This window comes from Ammospiza nelsoni, chromosome 5 (genome assembly GCF_027579445.1).
Source record: "Ammospiza nelsoni isolate bAmmNel1 chromosome 5, bAmmNel1.pri, whole genome shotgun sequence".
In the NCBI taxonomy this organism is placed as follows: Eukaryota; Metazoa; Chordata; class Aves; order Passeriformes; family Passerellidae; genus Ammospiza; species Ammospiza nelsoni.
The window spans coordinates 1,821,962-1,842,083 of record NC_080637.1 but is presented as its reverse complement, the minus strand read 5'-3'; the positions used below and the strand labels follow the sequence as shown (position 1 = coordinate 1,842,083).

The 20,122-nt window shown below is 42.6% G+C and overlaps 1 protein-coding gene across 2 annotated transcripts in view; it reads left to right on the top strand.

The window, feature by feature from the left end:
* Positions 1–20,122, top strand: part of EXOC4 (exocyst complex component 4) — a 314,456-nt gene that overhangs the window by 258,921 nt on the left and 35,413 nt on the right. The window contains exon 15 of one of the 2 annotated variants that reach the window (XM_059473330.1): positions 19,546–19,687. In XM_059473330.1, the coding sequence (XP_059329313.1) occupies positions 19,546–19,687 (142 nt within the window). Of the gene's footprint in view, positions 1–19,542; positions 19,688–20,122 lie in introns of both variants that reach the window. The other variant, XM_059473329.1, reaches the window with a different exon arrangement.

Sequence of the window (20,122 nt, the reverse complement as noted above, 5' to 3'; positions counted from 1 at the left end):
CTGTGCACAAATCCAGGGTGTCAGGAACCAGGGGAAGAAGGGGCAGGGGTAGGAAATGACAGAGGCTGTCACGACCTCCTGCTTATAAATGAAATTTTCATCCTTTATTGTTTCTCTTCTCTGCCCCAACAAGTTGAGATTCAGTCCTGCTCCCACTCAGGGCATCACCCAAGTGTTCAGGGAGTGATCAGGACCTGAAATTTTGGTGCAATGCCAGAAATTCCCTGATCTCAACAAGCCCACATGGAGGTGGTGGCTCCTGGGGGAAGGCAGCAGATTTTCCAGCAAAGCTTCCTTGGATGCCAACAAATAATAAATATATTTTATTATATATTTATATATTTTATCCTTATATATTGGTGTATTTTGTATGTTCATGTATATTATATGAATATCTATTCTATATTATATATTCTATATAATATATATTATATAATATAGTATATACTATATACTATATATTATATAGTATATATTATATATTATGTATTATGTATTATATATTATGTATATTTATTCATATATAAATATCTATTTATATATTTAATAATATGTTATGTATTTGTATATATATTTTGTATTTCTATTATATATTATATTTTTATCTTTAATTATTAAATATTTATATATTTTATAAAATATATAAATTATATATAATATATAATATATAATATATTATATATTATATATTATATATTATATATTATATATTATATATTATATATTTTTATTCATATATAAATATATATTTACATATTTAATCATATTTTATGTATTTGTATATATATTTTGTATTTCTATTATATATTATATTTTTATCTTTAATTATGAAATATTTATATATTTTATGAAATATATAAATTATATCGATTATATTTATAAAATTTATATATCTTAAATAATATATAATATAAATTTATATTTTATGCATAAAATTATATTTAGGATATAATATAATATAATATAATATAATATAATATAATATAATATAATATAATATAATATAATTAATATAATTAATATAATTAATATAATATAACTTTTAAAAATTATAAATAATAAATTCCCTCAGAAACAGCTCTGAACATCCAGAAAGCACAAGGTGGAGCTGGGCAGCTCTGATTTTGGGCAATCCTACAGTGGCTTTGGGGTGAGGCTGTCAAAGGCCCCTTCCCAGAGATGAAAATTCCATAATCTTTGGCTGTGGACGTGCCACAATTATCCCTCATTTAAACCCAGCCTTGCTCCTGGAGAGTTTTATCTCTCTGGGCAGTCTCTGCTCTGTTCATTATGTGGTGTTTGCTCAGCTGATGGCTCTTCCATGGCTCTGCCCTTATCTGCTCCCCCTCAGAATTGGATTTTTTATTTCCCAAACCAGTCAGATATGACAAAGTCATTTCCCTCTGCTCTTGTCTTTTGAGGGAATGCAAACTCCTTTTTAACAATAACCATTTAAGGATTAAAGCTGCTGGAGAAGGTGAATTTGCTGAGGGAATTGAGTCACTTTTAAAGGGGTTTTATAGGAAAATGGAAGCTGGGTTTCCCCTCCTCATCTTCTGTGCTGCAGACAGAGCACAACCTCATCCTTTTCCTTTGTGGAGCTTCACCCTCCTGAGCTTCCCTGAATATTTTAGAGAAGGAATTATTGCGAGCCATGAAGGAGTTGGGGCAATCTTTTTAAAGATTTTGAACATTTTTAAGACCATTGCTTGTTTGTGGGGAGGAGGATGAAAGATGAGCTGTTGGCTTCTGGAGCTGGAGCTGCCCTTTAAATCCTTGGCACCTCCTGACTTCAGATTGCTGTGATCATCAGACAATGACTGACAGGCTTAAAATTAGAGTTTGGAATTGCTTTGGAATGGGTTAGGTGGGAAGGGACCTTAAATCCCATCCAGTGCCACCCCATCCATGGCAGGGACACCTCCCACTGTCCCAGGGGGCTCCAAACTCTGGCCTTGGGCACTGCAGGGATCAGGGGCAGCCCCAGCTGCTGTGGCAATGCCAGCCCAGGCAGGAATTCCTCATTGCCAAGATGCCACCCATGGCTGCCCTCTGGCAGTGGGAGCCATTCCCTGTGTGCTGTCCCTGCAGGCCTTGTCCCCAGTCCCTCTGCAGCTCTGCTGGAGCCCCTGCAGGCCCTGAGCTCCTCCAGCTCAGCTAAATCAGGATTGTTTTTGTCACAGTTGAGAAGGTCACAACACAAAGCAACAGACTCCATTTCCAGAAGGTTTCAAACTGTTTTTATTCCAGCATAATGCTTTTTATACATTCTTACAACTCATCAGTTTGCACTTTACTCATTGGGCACAGGAGACAAACAAGGCGCTCATTGAACAGGCAGTTGCAGTTTCTCTGATTTATCCTTCTGTCTGTCTTGGGTTCTGTGTCAGTGACCTGGGCAGGAAATTCTTTCAAGGGTAAATATGGATCCTCCTATTAAACATGGATCCTCTTATCAAACATGGATCCTCTTATGAAATATGGATCCTCCTATCAAACATGGGTCCTCTTCTCAAGCATGGATCCTTTTACCAAACATGGATCCTGTTATCAAACATGGATCCTCCCATTAAACATGGATCCTCTTATCAAGCAAGGATTGTCTTCTCAAGCATGGATCCTCTTACCAAACATGGATCCTCTTATTAAACATGGGTCCTCTTATCAAACATGGATCCTCCTATCAAACATGGATCCTCTTCTCAGACTTCTCTCTGGCTCACAGAAGTCACTCTAAAACCTCTTCCAGTCTTTCTCTTCCAGAAAATTCATTGGAATTAATTTTTTTACATTTGTGCCGATTGTCCATGGCTGTCACAGCTCAGGAGCTGCCCTTCCCTCAGGCCCTCTTGTGTGGAGAAATCTTTATCTGCTCAGTGTGTCGTGTTCACCTCCTCTGTGTGGAGAAATCTTTATCTGCCCAGTATGTCGTGTCCACTTTCTCTCTGTGGGCCTTGCCTGGGTCATCCTTAAAGAGTAACAGCAGCATTTTAGTGGATTTCCAGTTCTAACTGGAAAAACCGTTCCATTTCTAACTGGAAAAACAGCCATTGGTGTGAGGAGAGGACTTCCTGTCCTGTCATTACCTTCTCCCCAAAGAGAAAATCTCTTCAGGAGCCCACCCTGAGCCCATTCAGTCTCTTCACTGCTGTATCCTCTGTCCACAGCAAGTATTTTCCCCTCAAATTCCCAATTTCCAAGTGGATGTGGGAGATATTTTCCCTTTTCCCTCTGCAGATGGGCATAGTCCCAGTCTGGGTGTGCTACAACTTCAATCCAAAGCAGGAGAGGAAAAAAAATGAAGTTTCCTACAGCTTTTAAACAAAATCCTGCATTTCTCTACCACTTCCTGGCTTGATGAACGATAACACTGAGCATTTGCATCTCAATTTCCAGCCACAGGTCTCAAGATGCTTTTCAGAGCTTGCTGAGGGCCATTAGAGCAGTTCCAGTTCTAACTGTAAAAACACTCATTGGCCTGAGGAGGGCCCTCCTGTCCTGTCATTACCTTCTCCCCAAAGAGAAAATCCCTTCAGGAGCCCACCCTGAGCCCATTCAGCCTCTTCACTGCTGTATCCTCTGTCCACAGCAGGTATTTTCTCCTAAAATTCCCCAAATTCCAAGTGGGTGTGGAAGATATTTTCCCTCTGCAGATGGGCAGTGCTTCCCCCACAGTCCCACTTTGGGTGAGCTACGACTTTGATGAAAAACAAGAGAGGAAAAAAAATGAGGTTTTTTACAGCTTTTAACCAAAACCCTGCATTTCTCTACCACTGCCTGCTTTTATTAATGATAACAGTGAGCATTTGCATCTCATTTTCCAGCCACAGGTCTCAAGATGCTTTTCAGAGCTTGCTGAGGGCCTTTAGAGCATCCTGGGCCACTCTGTCCCAGGAGGATCATCAGCCTCTGGTTTGGTTCCTGAGCCTGGAGAGGGCTCTGATGGCTGAGAGGAGCACCCTGCCCCTTGGAAATGGACGCTGAGCCCTTTCCTGCCACCCTGAGCTGTCACTTAAAGTCACTCTCAGGCCCCTCCAGAGAGGTGCAGAGGGGTTTCAGCACAAATGGAGGGGAAATTGCTGCCTCTCATTTCCCAGCCAGGCCCCCCAGCAGCGCTGAGCTTTGTGTTTAACCCCCTAATGAACTGAATTCAGCTCTAAATGGGGCTCTATTTCTCTCAAGCTGCAGCTGATTTTTTTTTTTTGTCCCTGTCACTGAACTTGTAGCAGATCTTGCTGTATAGATTGCTCATGGAGAATATTTTTTTTAAAGATATATTAATAGAAAACCTTATTTGAAAGCCAGATTAAAGATGATCAACACGGGTGTGCCCTGGGGCAGAGGAAGGACTTGGTGAATGCTGTGGCTTTGTTACTGCAACAAAAGTAAATTCCTGTCTAAAGCAGAAAAAGCTGCACATTTCTATCAAATGCAAACCATCTGCCATTAAATTAACAAGGTAAACCTTGAGTGCTCTGATTATCTGGTGAATATCTGCTGCTTCAATATGACTTCATCTAAGTGCCAGCTTTTTATTTAAGCTTCATAAATAGCCTTATTTTCCAATATTTCTTCTTTCCCTCTGCCTGAGCAGTTGGGGCTCTTCTGGAAGAGCACAAATCCTGCCCAGCTGCCCTTCCAGGTGCTCTGAACCTCCTTTGTGGGATCATTCCCCCATAAATGACAGGAATCAACCTAGCCTGGGAGCTGCTGGTGGTGGGCAAAGTCACTCAGATCTCGTTGGCTCTGAGGAAAAGCAGAGAAAAAGGAGGAAAAGCTCTTTTGGGGCATTTTATCTGCTTGGCCATGGCTGGTGTGCACAGATCTTTTTGTCCATCTCACAGCATCTGGGATGCTCAGAGATTCCCAGATGTTCTCCACAGGCTGCTCCAAACCCCAGCACATCCTCAGTGAGCTTGGGGTGGTGTTTGATGAAGGAATGGGGTCCCTGTCTGGTCTCCTGGGTGGGAATGGCCTTGAGCAAGGACAGGGAGCTCTGCCACCCTCACCCAGAGTGAAATGGGGTCTGTCAGGTCCAAACCAAACCAGGGGTGATCAGCTGCTAATTAATCACCATTTATAGCTTGGATAGAACTGCAAATGTACTCGGACCTAGCAAAGCTGCTGCAAACAGCTGGGAGAGCTCAGAGCCCCTGGCAGGGCCTGCAGGGGCTCCAGGAGAGCCAGAGAGGGACTGGGGACAAGGGATGGAGGGACAGCACACAGGGAATGGCTCCCAGTGCCGGAGGGTGATGCCTTGTGGAGGCTGAGCTGGAGCAGAGGCTGGACAGAATTAAAGATTAAAGCAGGGATTCATTCACAGGATCTCCTGCATGGCTGCACCTTGGGCAGCACCAGAGCCCAGCCAGGGCTGCACCCAAGATGACCCAAAACGGCCCCAAAATGCACGAGCGCTGCCGGGGTCTGTCCCTGGGATCAGCTCTGCTCCATTTGCACCTTGCAGTTCATTGTCCCATTGCAGCTTTAGCCCAGGCAGTCCCACCCTGCTTGTTTTTCTCTCTCCAGCCCACGGGGTTTGTGCTCCTGGGCTGAGATTTGGGGCATTTGTCCTTGGTGCCCAGCTGGAGCAGGAATTGTTTTGTCTCCCTGCTCTGTGCACACAGCTCACCATCCCTGAATGTGAAACTCAGACCCACACACTAAAGCAGCTCAGAATATAAATATAAATATAAAAACTGTGAAAAATATAAAAACTAAATAAAACCTAAGGCACCAAGGGCAGGGATGGATGGGATATTGGGAATTAGGAATTGCTCTGGAATTGCCAGAGCAGCCGGGGCTGCCCCTGCATCCCTGCAATGTCCAAGGCCAGGCTGGACATTGGGGCTTGGAGTCCCCTGGGACAGTGGGAGGTGTCCTTGCCCATGGGATTGGAACTGGATGGGATTTAAGGTCCCTTCCCACCCAAACCATTCCAGGATTCTGCAGCCAAGAACTGAGCAGAGCAATTCCAGCAGAGGACAAGAGTCCAGCTGGATCCCTCTTGGCTGAGTTGACTTTTGGAGGGCCAAAACCATGGAAAAATTGGGATAGCAAAGTGTTAAAACACCTTCAAGACCAGCAGGGTCCTGCTGACTTCACAGAGATAAAATGCCTGGTTTGATTCACTATGGTTTGATCGAGGACATTATTTTAGTTTATTTTAGAATTTCGGCACAAAAATTTCATAGCTTATAAATGGCTCTGCTTTGCTGGATCTCGGGGATTGAAACCACACAGTCCCCAGTCCCCTAAAACCCCCTGTTTTCCCACCAAAGTGATCTCCTGGTGCCTTCCAGAGCTTTTTTCCCCCTCTGGAATGTCTGCAGTGAACCTTTTCCCATGGATCGCAGCCTTCCCCAGCCTCAGCTTTTATTCCCGTCAAATATTTAATGGGATGAGCAGCTCAGACTCTGTTTCCCTGGCCTGGCTGCTCATTTCTGGATTGTTGTGGGAGACAACACCGAGAATCCGTGCCTGGATCGATGGTGGGGTCAGCTCTTAACTCACCATCATCGTTACACTAATTACTCTCATTGAGTCCTTCCTTCCTCCCACCCTGAAGGCTCATGTAAATGAGTGACCCAATTAGCAAAGCTTTCCAAAGGGTTTTACATGCCAGGAAAAGGGGTTTTTGTGGGGATGAATCCGAGGAGCCTGCTGGCCACTCCTGTTAGTTCATCCCACTTAAATCCTGTTATCTCTTCTGGGGAAAATTGATTCCCTGGTGGTAAAGATGGGGAGCAGAAATTCCTCCCTGCTCCTCCTCGGTGGGACAGAGGTGACACCTCCCTCTGGTCTGGAGGGGGTGAAATAATCGGTGAAATTATTATTGAACAGGATGGGGACTCAAAATCACAGCCAAGGTTTGACATCGCTGTTGGGTGTCAGGGAAAAATGAGGGGTGTGCTGGAGGAACCTCAAGGAAGGGATTTCCCCTTGCAAAAGGTTCTGAAGAAGGGGAGAACTGCAAGGGGAAAAAACAAGAAAGGGAAGGGGAGAACTGCAAGGAAAAAAGCAAGAAAGGAGAAAGGGAAGAAAAAGGGATAAGCAGGAAAGGAGAAAGGGAAGGGAAGAACTGCAAGAAAAAAAAAAAAAAAAGCAAGAAAGAAGAAAGGGAAAAACTGCAAGGGAGAAAAGCAAGAAAGGAAAAAGGGAAGGGAAGAACTGCAAGGAAAAAAGCAAGAAAGGAGAAAGGGAAGAACTGCAAGGAAATAAAAGCAAGAAAGGGAAGGGAAGAACTGCAGGGGAAAAAAGGAAGAAAGAAGAAAGGGAAGGGTAGAACTGCAAGAAAAAAAAGCAAGAAAGAAGAAAAGGAAGGGAAGAACTTCAAGGAGAAAAATGCAAGAAAAGGAAGGGAAGAACTGCAAGGAAAAAATGCAAGAAAGAAGAAAGGGAAGGGGAGAACTGAAGGGGAAAAAAAGCAAGAAAGGGAAGGAGAGAACTGCAAGGAAAAAAGCAAGAAAGGAGAAAGGAAGAACTGAAAGGGGAAAAAAAAGCAAGAAGGAAGAAAGGGAACGGAAGAACTGCAAGGAAAAATAGCAAGAAAGGCAAGGGGAGAACTGCAAGGGAAAAAAGGCAAGAAAGAAGAAAGGAAGAACTGTAAGGAAAAAAATCCAGAAAGGAGAAAGGGAAAGGGAGAACTGCAAGGCAAAAAAGCAAGAAAGAAGAAAGGGAAGAACTGCAGGGGAAAAAAGCAAGAAAGGAGAAATAGAAAGGAAGAACTGCAAAGAAAAAAGGCAAGAAAGAAGAAAGGGAAGGGAAGAACTGCAAGGAAAAAAAAAAAAGCAAGAAAGGAAGAACTGCAAGGAAAAAATAACAAGAAAGGAGAAAGGAAGAACTGCAAGGAAAAAAGCAAGAAAGGAGAAAGGGAAGAACTGCAAGGAAATAAAAGCAAGAAAGAAGAAAGGGAAAAAATGCAAGGGAAAAAAAGCAAGAAAGGGAAGGGGAGAACTGCAAGGAAAAAAAGCAAGAAAGATCCTTCCCCCTCTGGGATTTGGGGGAATGACTCTTAAATAACCAGGAATTGTGGAGAAATCAGGCTGAGTCTGATCATCCTGGTGCTCGTCCCTTTTTCCTTCCCATTCTTCATCCTGAATTTGAGAACTCTTCATCATTCCCATGGATGTTCCCATCCCCACCTTCCTCTGGATTCCCTTGGACAAAACTCGTTCAGTCTTTGTCTTCCAGGCCTTTGGGCTGCTCCTCTTGCTTTGCAAACCAAGCTCTTAAAAACAAAACAAAAAATTTCCTCAAAAAAAACCTTTTATCTATAATTGATTAATTACATCTATAATTTATTAATTCTATCTATAATTGATTAATTCTATCTATAATTATATATATAATTTTTATTATCATTAATTTTATCTATAATGATCCAATTTTTGTTCCAAAAAACGACTGCTAAGGATCTGTTTCACTGTATTTATTTTCATTATATTTTTACTCCTGAGCATCAGGACACTGATTAACTTCAGGAATTTTATTCCTTTCTGTTCCACTGAGTCCAACAGACTGGGATTAAAGATTCTTTTGCAAATCCATCCCTCTGAGACCCAGAGAAATCCTGCAGGGAAATTTTGAGGGCATTTTTGGGAAGGTACAGCTCAGTATCCTGGAGGACTCTGAGGAAAAGGGGGCTGAGGTTTTGGATTGCTGTAGATTAAAGAAAATCACATTGACCTGTGATTTTCCTTGTTTTTAAGGAAAATTTGGTGAAGCACATTGGGAAACAACAAACAGGCAAAAAAATCCTTCCCAGAACTAAGAAGAAGCTGAAAGGACTTTTTAAAATCAAGTCACTTCTGAGATAATCAAAATCAGCCCAGGAAATAGTAATTCTGAGAAGGGCAAGCTCTGGGAAAGTTACATCACAAATGACTGAAAACAGAAAAATTAACAGAGGAATTTTCCCAGTTGGGGGAAAAAAACCAGCAAAATGATTTTTAGGAGATTTTTCCATAGTGAAACCAACTCACTTCCTAATCCTCTGCTAGAATCCTGCTCTTCATTCTCCCTGCACAAATTCCTTCCTTCTTTTCCCATCTTTTTAGTGAAAAACACCTGATCTTTGGAGGTTTTATAATGACCCAATTGGTTTTGGGTGGTTTTCATGCCTTTTCCAGACTGCAAAGTGCTTAAGGAAAAGTGAGGATCAACCAGACATTGAGTTTGTTTGGAGGAGCTGTAGGATGGAGATTGAACCTCTTATGTTGCCTCTCTGTTTTCTGAGATAATCCAATTCAGCCCAGGAAAATAATAATTCTGAGGAGGGCAAGATCTGGGAAAGTTACATCATAAATGACTGAAAATAGACAATTAACAGAGGAATTTTCCAAGCTGAGGAGCACCGGAACAGCAAATCCTGGACTTTTTTAGGGAATCCTTCCATAGTGAAATGAGCTCCGTTCCTGATCCTGTGTCAGGATCCTGCTCTTCATTCTCCCTGCACAATTTTGCTTCCTTATGTGAAAAAAGCCCATATTTTTAATGAAAAACACCTGATTTTTGGAGTTTTTTAATGAACCAATTGTTTTTGAGTGTTTTTTATGCCCTTTCCAGACTGCAAAGTGCTTAAGGAAAAGTGAGGATCAAGCAGACCTTGAGTTTGGTAGGAGGAGCTGTAGGATGGAGATTGAACCTCTTATGTTGCCTCTCTATTTTCTGAGATAATCCAATTCAGCCCAGGAAAATAATAATTCTGAGGAGGGCAAGATCTGGGAAAGTTACATCATAAATGACTGAAAATAGACAATTAACAGAGGAATTTTCCAAGCTGAGGAGCACCGGAACAGCAAATCCTGGACTTTTTTAGGGAATCCTTCCATAGTGAAATCAGCTCCGTTCCTGATCCTGTGTCAGGATCCTGCTCTTCATTCTCCCTGCACAATTTTGCTTCCTTATGTGAAAAAAGCCGATATTTTTAGTGAAAAACACCTGATTTTTGGAGTTTTTTAATGAACCAATTGTTTTTGAGTGTTTTTTATGCCCTTTCCAGACTGCAAAGTGCTTAAAGAAAAGTGAGGATCAGCCAAACCTTGAGTTTGCTTGGAGGAGCTGTAGGATGGAGATTGAACCTCTTATGTTGCCTCTCTGTTTTCTGAGATAATCCAATTCAGCCCAGGAAAATAATAATTCTGAGGAGGGCAAGATCTGGGAAAGTTACATCATAAATGACTGAAAATAGACAATTAACAGAGGAATTTTCCAAGCTGAGGAGCACCGGAACAGCAAATCCTGGACTTTTTTAGGGAATCCTTCCATAGTGAAATGAGCTCCGTTCCTGATCCTGTGTCAGGATCCTGCTCTTCATTCTCCCTGCACAATTTTGCTTCCTTATATGAAAAAAGCCCATATTTTTAGTGAAAAACACCTGATTTTTGGAGTTTTTTAATGAACCAATTGTTTTTGAGTGTTTTTTATGCCCTTTCCAGACTGCAAAGTGCTTAAAGAAAAGTGAGGATCAGCCAAACCTTGAGTTTGCTTGGAGGAGTTGTAGGATGGAGCTGGAACCTCTTATGCTACTCCTCTATTTTATTTAACAGATTCCTTCCCCCCTCAATAATCCTTTTTTTCCCAAGGCTGCATCTTTGCAGAAAACCCACTTTTTGGAGGAGTTATTGCCTTTTTTAAAGCGCTAATTTCCTGGGGAAATTTATGCCCGGCAGCGGCGGCAGGCGAGGAGCTCGGCAGGCAGGCAGCGCTAACGAGACAATTCATTAAGCGCCGAGTGTGTAAAAAACATTAATTCCCCAAATGAAAAACTAATAGAGTGTTTAGGCTGCTCTTTATCACTGCTGACAGCCTGGGCTCTGCTCCTCATTCGTGTTTACCCAGCTGATGGGGCTGCAGCTCTCCCTTGCCACCTCAAAGGTCGGCATGCTTTTGTTTGCCTTTTTTTTCCTTTTTTTTCCCAGTTTTGTCCCTTCTCCTGCACTTGGATTTTAAGGACATGGGAAGTTCTGAGTGCCGGCCCTTTGGTTTTGTCTTCTTGCTTTGCTTTTCCTTCTTTCTTTCTTATTTTTCCATGCAGTTCTTCACTTCCTTTCTTATTTCTTGGGGCTTTTTTTCCTTGCAGTTCTTCCCTTTCTTCTTTCTTTCTTTTTTCCCCTGCAGTTCTTCCTTTCTCCTTTCTTGCTTTTTTCCCCTTGCAGTTCTTCCCTTTCTTCTTTCTTCCCTTTTTTTCCCTTGCATTTCTTCCTTTTCTTCTTTCTTGCCTTTTTTCTTTGCAGTTCTTCCTTTCCATTTCTCCTTTCTTTCTTTTTTCCTTTGCAGTTCTTCCCTTCTCTTTCTTCTTTCCTCTTTTTTTTTCCTTGCATTTCTTTCCTTTCTCCTTTCTTGCTTTTTTTTTCTTGCAGTTCTTCACTTTCTTATTTCTTCCTTTTTTTCCCTTGCAGTTTTTCCATTCCCTTTCTCCTTTTTCCCTTTTTTTCCTTGCAGTTCTTCCCTTTCTTCTTTCGTCCTTTTTTTCCCTTGCATTTCTTCCCTTTCTTCCTTTTTGTTTTCCTTGCATTTCTTCCCTTTCTTCCTTTTTTTTCCTTGCATTTCTTCCCTTTCTTCTTTCTTGCTTTTTTTCCTTGCATTTCTTCCCCTTCTCCTTTCCTGCTTTTTTTCCTTGCAGTTCTCCCCTTCCTCAGAACCTTTTGCAAGGGGAAATCCCTTCCTTAAGTTTCCTCCAGCACACCCCTAATTTTTCTCTTAGAGAACAGGACTCATTAGTGGAAATCTGCTCGGAGATTAATTAATGAGCAGCTGTCCCTGAGCTCGTTTCCTCCTCACTTCTGTTTGTCCTACAAGTGCAGCTCTGTCCCTTTGACACCCTTGCCACTGATCCCAGTAAAAGGTGAATTCCCAGTAAAATGCTGGGAATTTTGGACAATTTAAGCAGCTGACATCCCAGATTCAGCTGTGAGGTGCCAGATACCTGAAGGTTGGAGTGATGGCCTTCAAAATTCCCTCCCAACATTCTTGGTTCCTTTCCATTCCATGATCTTGGGAGTTCTGGGAGAAATCATTCCTCTGAGTGTTTTATTTCCCTGGATTTAAACCCTATAAAAGGGAACAATTTAGGTAAAAAAGCAGCAATATCTGGGTGAATATTTGGGGTATTTGTTCATATCTAAGAGGCCCAAATATTCACAGCTCAGAGAAGAAGCCCAGAGAAAGTGTCAACCCCAAAATCCAGCTTTGATTTCTAAATTCCTGTAACTCTGGAATGAATCCTGTGGGAGAATCAAAATCCAGCTCCAGCTTTTATGGCTCATTCCAATCCTTTCCTAGAGACCTGGAATTCCCAAATGGACCAATTTAGGAGAAGGAGTGACTGATCTGTACCCTGGAGTCCCCTTTTGGTGGGCATGGACACCTTGGTGACATTCCTTGGTGACATTCCCTCACAAAATTTTCCTCACCAGCAGCACCTTTCCCTTACTCTGTCCCACAGGGACAGACCATGGTTTAACACCGAGCTGGCTTCTAAATAGTGAAATATTTAAAAATTATTAATTTTTTCATCCTTTTTGGGTGTGGAAGTCAGAGGTTTCCTGGCAGGACTCCCCCTGAACTGTGGGAGAATCAAAATCCAGCTCCAGCTTTTAAGGCTCATTCCAATCCTTTCCTAGAGACCTGGAATTCCCAAATGGACCAATTTAGGAGAAGGGGTGACTCATCTGTACCTTGGAGTGGCTTTTTGGTGGGCATGGACACCTTGGTGACGTTCCTGTCCTCTCACAAAATTTTCCTCACCCAGAGGGACAGACCATGGCTTAACACAGAGGTGGCTTTTAAATAGTGAAATATTTAAAAATTATTAACTTTTTCATGCTTTTTGGGTGTTGAAGTCAGAGGTTTCCTGGCAGAAATCCCACTGAAATAAGTCCTTGATGTTGGATCTGAGTTCACACCTCACTCCTTTAAAAAATAATCACATCTCTAATTCTGCTTGGCTTCACCCAAAGCTTTTTCCTTGAAATATCAGATATTCTCCTTTTTGAAGGTGTTTCAGCAGCGATTTTGTGTCCTTGTGGCATCATCTCCTCGTGGTGCTAAAAGCTGTGGGAGCAGAAGACACTGCTGGAGTGGCAGTGATGGATAAAATCTCATTATCCGCCTTTTTTACCTGCTGGGAACTCAAGCACTGAGAGGGAAAGTGGTGCCTGAGATCCCCAGGAAAATCCCCAGCAGAGAGGAGAGTTAACCCTGACTCTCTAAAGGCTTAATCCAGCATTTACCCCGTGACAAATTCCCTTTCCCCTGTGTTTTTTGGAGTTACCTCTTCTGGAGGGGAGGGAGGAAGAAATTCAAATTTAGGGAGTTGCGAACTGGAAATTCAGCAGGAGTTTCTTGCTGCATCCCTCTCCCAAAGAGGAGGGATTTTCCCCCAGCAGAGCTGTAAAATGTCTCTGTGAGCTTTTCCTTTCCCCCAGAGAGGAAATTGGGAATGCTGTGCAAATCCTGAGCGTTTTGGAGGTTCCTTCCTCAGGTTCAGGGTGCAGAGTTTTGGATTTATTTTGCTCCTGGTGCTGTTAAACCACTGAGATGTGCCACTGGTCACTCTGCTCACACCTGGGTGGCTCCAGGGTTTTTTGTTTAATATTTTGTTTAATATTCCATAAATATATTTAATAAATTAATATTTATTTTGTTTAATTTAATATGGCAATCTGCATCCATCCATCTACAACCTGCCAGGAGTCACCTGCAGAAATCCTGGGTGACAAAGCCTGGGCTGAGTTTATTTTTCTCAGCTTTGCTGGAATGAAAATGTCACTGTCGTATTTTGAAATATGAAATTTTCATATTTCAAAAATCCCTTTGCCAGGATTTCTTCTCCTGGGAAGCTGAGAAGCCTCAGAGAAAAAGGAAAACAATATTATCTGATTTGCTTCTCCTGTGTTTTGCTGCTTTGGAGTGTGGTTGGAGATTGTTTATTCAACAGGTGATTGTTTCATTGGTTTCATGGGAATTGTTTTAATTAATGACCAATCACCATCAGCTGAGTCAGGACTCTGGAATGAGTCAGGAGTTTTCTTTATTATCTTTGTAGCCTTTTGTCTGTATCCTTTAGAATAGTTTAGTATAGGGAATATGATATGATACGATATGAATATAATATAATATAATATAATATAATATAATATAATATAATATAATATAATATAATATAATATAATATAATATAATATAATATAATATAATATAATATAATATAATATAATATAATATAATATAACATTACATTATATTACATTACATTATATTACATTACATTATATTACATTACATTATATTACATTACATTACATTACATTATATTACATTACATTATATTACATTATATTACATTACATTATATTACATTACATTATATTACATTACATTACATTATATTACATTACATTATATTACATTACATTATATTACATTATATTACATTGCATTATATTACATTACATTATATTATATTATATTATATTATATTATATTATATTATATTATATTATATTATATTATATTATATTATATTATATTATATTATATTATATTATATTATATTATATTATGCCTTCTAAGAACATGGAGTCAGACCCATCATTCATTCCAAAGACAGGAACCCCAGAAAACACCACCTGAAATGTTCCTTTTCCTCAGAGGGAGAGGACTCAGCTGTGGTTTCAGCCAGAGAGGAGACAAAACCAATTGGTTCATTAAAAAAACTCCAAAGATCAGGTGTTTTTCCCTAAAAATATGGGAAAAGAAGGAAGCAGAATTGTGCAGGGAGAATGAAGAGCAGGATCCTAACACAGGATTAGGAACTGAGCTGATTTCACTATGGAAGGATTCCCCTAAAAAAAGTCCAGGATTTGCTGTTCCAGTGCTCCTCAGCTTGGAAAATTCCTCTTAATTTTTTCTGTTTTCAGTCATTTGTGATGTAACTTTCCCAGATCTTGCCCTCCTCAGAATTATTATTTCCTGGGCTGAATTCAGTTATCTCAGAAAATAGAGAGACAACATAAGAAGTTCGAGCTCCATCCTACAACTCCTCCTACCAAACTCAAGGTCTGCTTGATCCTCACTTTTCTTTAAGCACTTTGCAGTCTGGAAAAGGAATGAAAACCACCCAAAACCCATTGGTTCATTAAAAAAACTCCAAAAATCAGGTGTTTTTCACTGAAAAGATGGGAAAAGAGGGAAGCAAAATTGTGCAGGGAGAATGAAGAGCAGGATCCTGACACAGGATTAGGAACCGAGTGCCAAGCCAAGCTGGCACTTTTCTCCAGCAGCATGGAAAATTCACCTTCCAATCTCCAGGATGACAGGGCCAGGGGAGCAGGGCACTGGCCTGGGTGTTGTGGTGCCCAGGTGGGCTCAGGCTCAGCTGGAAATGGCTTAGGAAGGAGCAGAAGAGGAACAAGAACTCCATGGCTGATTTTTTTCCCAGAATTCCAGAATTTTTTCCCCTTTTCCAACATTTCATCAGAGATCCCTCCCTTTCTCAGAGTGTGGTGGGTCCACAGCACAGGAAGGCTCAGTTTTTGCCCAAAGATCTGCCCAGCTCCACAGCCAGCTCCAAATGGCATTTTCTATTCACAGCCCTTTAATAATTCAGGCTCTGATTATTTTTTGCTTCTCCAGCTCATTTGTTGCCCTCGTGCTGCCAGGGATGATGGAGTAAAACTATCTGGAGTGAGCCTTTAAAGAATGGGATTTTCTCTTCTGGGTGTCCAGAGAAGAAAGGAAAATTGATGGGCTCTGAAAGGGCTTCCTTTGAGCTCCAAAAGTAAAAACACACAGGAGAAATTCAGATTTACCCTCCCAAAAACCCCACCTGAGCCTCCTCCCTGAAGGATTTCAGTGCTTCAAACAGGGAGCGGATTGTGCCCATCTCCCTCCTCCCCTCATCTCCACTGACAAATATAATTACAGCTTCACTTAAAAGCGCTGCAAGTGGATTGTGGAGAGGAGAAAAATGGTGTGTGCATCTGCCTGCAGCAGCAAGGAGCTGACTCCTGCTTTTCTCTGATGGCTCCATCCATCTCCAGCACTCCCAGCCCGGCAGAGCTGCCTCTGCTAAAAGAGAGATGATTCCTGCCCCAAGTGCATCTCCAGGGGGATGAAAACCTCTCCAAATGTAGGATTTTGGGGCTTAAAAATTATGGTTTTTCATGCATGGTACAGGTGGGTTTTCTGCTTTGTCCTGTCACCAGGTAATTATCTAATTATTCCTAACCCTGAAGTCCTGTCACACTCCAGGGTCACTTGGAGGACAAAAATCTCTCACCAGATGCCTCCTGAGAGTCCTGGGATAATCTGGAGTTAGAGTTTGTGTAAATCAGCCCCTCACTCCTTGTTGATAATTTGATTTTCTTGGTGGGACAGAGCAGCAGCAAGGAGCTGATTCCTGCTTTCCTCTGATGGCTCCATCCATCTCCAGCACTCCCAGCCCGACAGAGCTGCCTCTGCTAAAAGAGAGATGATTCCTGCCCCAAGTGCATCTCCAGGGGGATAAAAACCTCTCAAAATGTAGGATTTTGCGCTTTAAAATGATGTTTTTTCATGCATGGTACAGGTGGGGTTTTCTGCTTTCCTGTCACCAGGCAATTATCTAATTATCCCTAAACCTAACCCTGAAGTCCTGTCACACTCCAGGGTCACTTGAGGGAAAAAAATCTCTCCCCAGGTGCCTCCTGAGAGTCCTGGGATAATCTGGAATTAGAGTTTGTGTAAATCAGCCCCTCAGCCCCTCACTGATCATTTCATTTTCTTGGTGGGAGGAGGCTCAGTGAGCAGAGGGGGGCTGGGAGGAGGCTCAGGGAAGGGGAACCCTCATCATTCCCACCCACCCAGGCTGGATTGTCACCCTCATTGTTCCCTCTTTATTCCCCTTCCACACTCCAGGCCAGGTCATCATTTCCTGCAGGATTTGCCAGGCTGGTGTTCCTTGGTTCAAAAAATTAATTCATGAATTTTGCTGTGGCCTCAGGAGCTGCTGAGAGGGGTTAATTGATGGAGTTAATTAATGGAATGGGTTGGGTTGGAGGGGACCTCAAGGATCACCTCATTCCAACCATGGCAGGGACACTTCCACCATCCCAGGGGGCTCCAAGCCCCTTCCAGCCTGGCCTTGGGCACTGCCAGGGATCCAGGGGCAGCCACAGCTGCTCTGGGCACCAAAGATCATCTACCTCCATATTCTGTGATTTTCATACTTAATTGTACATTTTCCATATTTAATTGTACCGTTCCCTCATCTGCTTCCATATTCTGTGATTTCTACACTTAACTGTACAGTTCCCTCCTCCTTGTTCACCTCTGCTTTAATTTGTTTTGCACACACACACACAAAAATCTGGATTTTTATCCCCTCACTTTGTTTTTTTTTCTCTTTTTAGGATGTGAGGATGTGTTTAATTTTAGGCCAATTATTTTTGGTGTTTAATCCAAAGTTCCTCTCCCAAAGCAGGGCTATGGCTGTACAAAAGTCACATTTCCTTAAAGCAGCATCACTCCAAATGGAATTTGATGGTCAGCAGCTCCTTGGGAATGCCCTGGGGTAGAATACAAGATGAAGTGATGGAGTTGGAGCTCCTGTGGTGGCTGGGATAAAATCCCAGGAACTTTTCAAAGGAGGTCTCAGTGGGAAGGAAACCATCCATGAGCACCTCATGGGTGTTGCTTGTGCTTTGATTTCTTTTTACAGCCCTGAGGGATGAAGTTAAGCAGTTAGACCTGTACTCCTGGCTGGGATAAAATCCCAGAAGGTTTTTCAAGGAGGTCTCAGTGGGAAACCATCCATGAGCAGCTCATGGGTGTTGGCTGTGGTTTAATTCCATTTTACAGCCCCAAGGGTGAAGTGATGGAGTTGGAGCTGCTCTGGTGGCTGGGATAAAATCCCAGAAGATTTTCAAGGAGGTCTCAGTTGGGAAGGAAATGATCCATGGGTGTTTCCTGTGGTTAATTCCCTTTTGCAGCCCTGTGGGATGAAGTGATGGAGTAAGACCTGCACTCCTGGCTGGGATAAAATCCCAAAAGGTGTTTCAAGGAGGTCTCAGTGGAAAGGAGATGATCCATGCGCACCTCATGAATGTTGCCTGTGGTTTTAATTCCTTTTTACATCCCTGAGGGGTTTATAGAGTTAGAACTGCTCTGGTGGCCGGGATAAAATCCCGGGAGTGGGAAGATGATCCATGAGCACCTCACGGGTGTTTAACTCTTTTTTACTGCCCAAGAGCTGTGGTTAAGGAACAAAACCAAAGCAAGGCTCCTCTGAATGAGTGGGGACTCGCCTGAGGGACACTGTGGTGACCAAAAAGGACCCTCCCACCTGTGGGTGCCCTGGCTCCCAAGCAGCTCCTCCCTCCCTCCCTCCCAGCAGAGTGAGATAAACACTGCTGGACTCTGCAGCCACAGGAATTCCCAGCCCAGAGCAATCCCTTGCCAGGAAAATGTCTCCTGGTGGTTGATGAATCCCCTCAGATCCACCTGGGAGTTCAATCCATGGCAGGAACACTTTGCTCCTTGACCCACTCCTGAATCAGAGGTGGAGGGATCACCCAGAGCTGGGATGGGAGCACACAGGAGGCTCTGGATGGGATGGAGAACATCTTGTTGGGAAGGATGAAAGTTTGACAAGAAGGTCTCACAGATATGTGTGCCTAGCAGAAAGATTTTTAAATGTAGAGTCTGATGGAGGAATAGAGATGGAAGCAAGTTTTGATCTAGAAGAAAAGAATTGCTGAGCCAGTCTCACTGGATAACCAAGGAGGCAAAGGGTGTGTTTGTTAGAAGGGTTTTTATGGCTTAGAGCAAAGGATAAACCCACCCCAAACAAGATGTTTTTATCAAGCACAAAGCACAGGCAAACAAGGCAGCAAAAGTTGCAAGTAGAAAAAAGGTCTCAGAATTTTCCACTGCAAGAAAACTGAAAAACAACTTCTAGCTGAAACTGTAGTGTACTAACTGTGAGTGATTGGAGAACAGTAACATGAATATGGTAATTACAGTAGTTATGATGGGCTATAGATAACAGTTCAGGAATAGATTGGTTCTACTGCATGAAGATGCTCAGCAAAGAAAAGTCTGTAATGCATTGTGACCAAAACCAAAGGGGCTCCAGGCCTGCCTGCAGCTGGAGCTGACAGCTGTGGGCACAGCTCTGTCACCCACCCTGGGCTGCCGTGACACCTTGGATACAATAAACTGCATTTTGGATACAATAAACTGCATTTTGGATGCAATAAACTGCATTTTGGAGAGGCCCTGGAGTCCCACATCCCTCATTTAGGCTTTTACAGTGGCGCCCAACGTGGGGCACTATTAGTAAGAGCCTGAATGAGGGATGTGGGTCTGCAGGCCTGCCTGCAGCTGGAGCTGACAGCTGTGGGCACAGCTCTGTCACCCACCACCCTGGGCTGCTGTGACACCTTGGATACAATAAACTGCATTTTGGATACTATAAACTGCATTTTGGAGAGCCCCTGGAGTCCCACATCTCTCATTTCAGCTCTTACAAGATCTCAAATTGAACTCTTTTTCTCTTAGCAGCCACGTCCCCAGGCCAGGACAGCCATGCCAGCCTGGAGCACCTTCCTGCATCTGAGCAGATCCTGCAGAGCCTCAGTGAGCTGGCCAGGTCCTTCCAGGAGATGGCTGACCGCTGCCTGCTAGTGCTGCACTTGGAAGTCAGGTAAAAACCTGGAATCTGGGCATGGAGGGGTGTGGTGGTGTTCACAGGGGTCCCAGGATGAGGAAGAGACAAGAATCTGACTCCATGTTTCAGAAGGCTGATTTATTTTTTTATCATAAATATTATATTAAAACTATACTGAAAGAATAGAAGAAAGGATTTCAACAGAAGGCTGGCAAAAAAATAGAAAGGAATTATAATAAAATCTTGTGACCAGAGAGTCCGAGCCAGCTGACTGTGATTGGCCATTAATTGAAAACAACCAACATGGACCAATCCCAGATGCACCTGTTGCATTCCACAGCAGCAGATAACCATTGTTTACATTTTGTTCCTGAGGCCTCTCAGATTCTCAGGAGGAAAAATCCCAAGGAAAGGATTTTTCATAAAACATGTCTGTGACAGAGGGGCATCTTGGGGGCCTGCAGGTGGAGA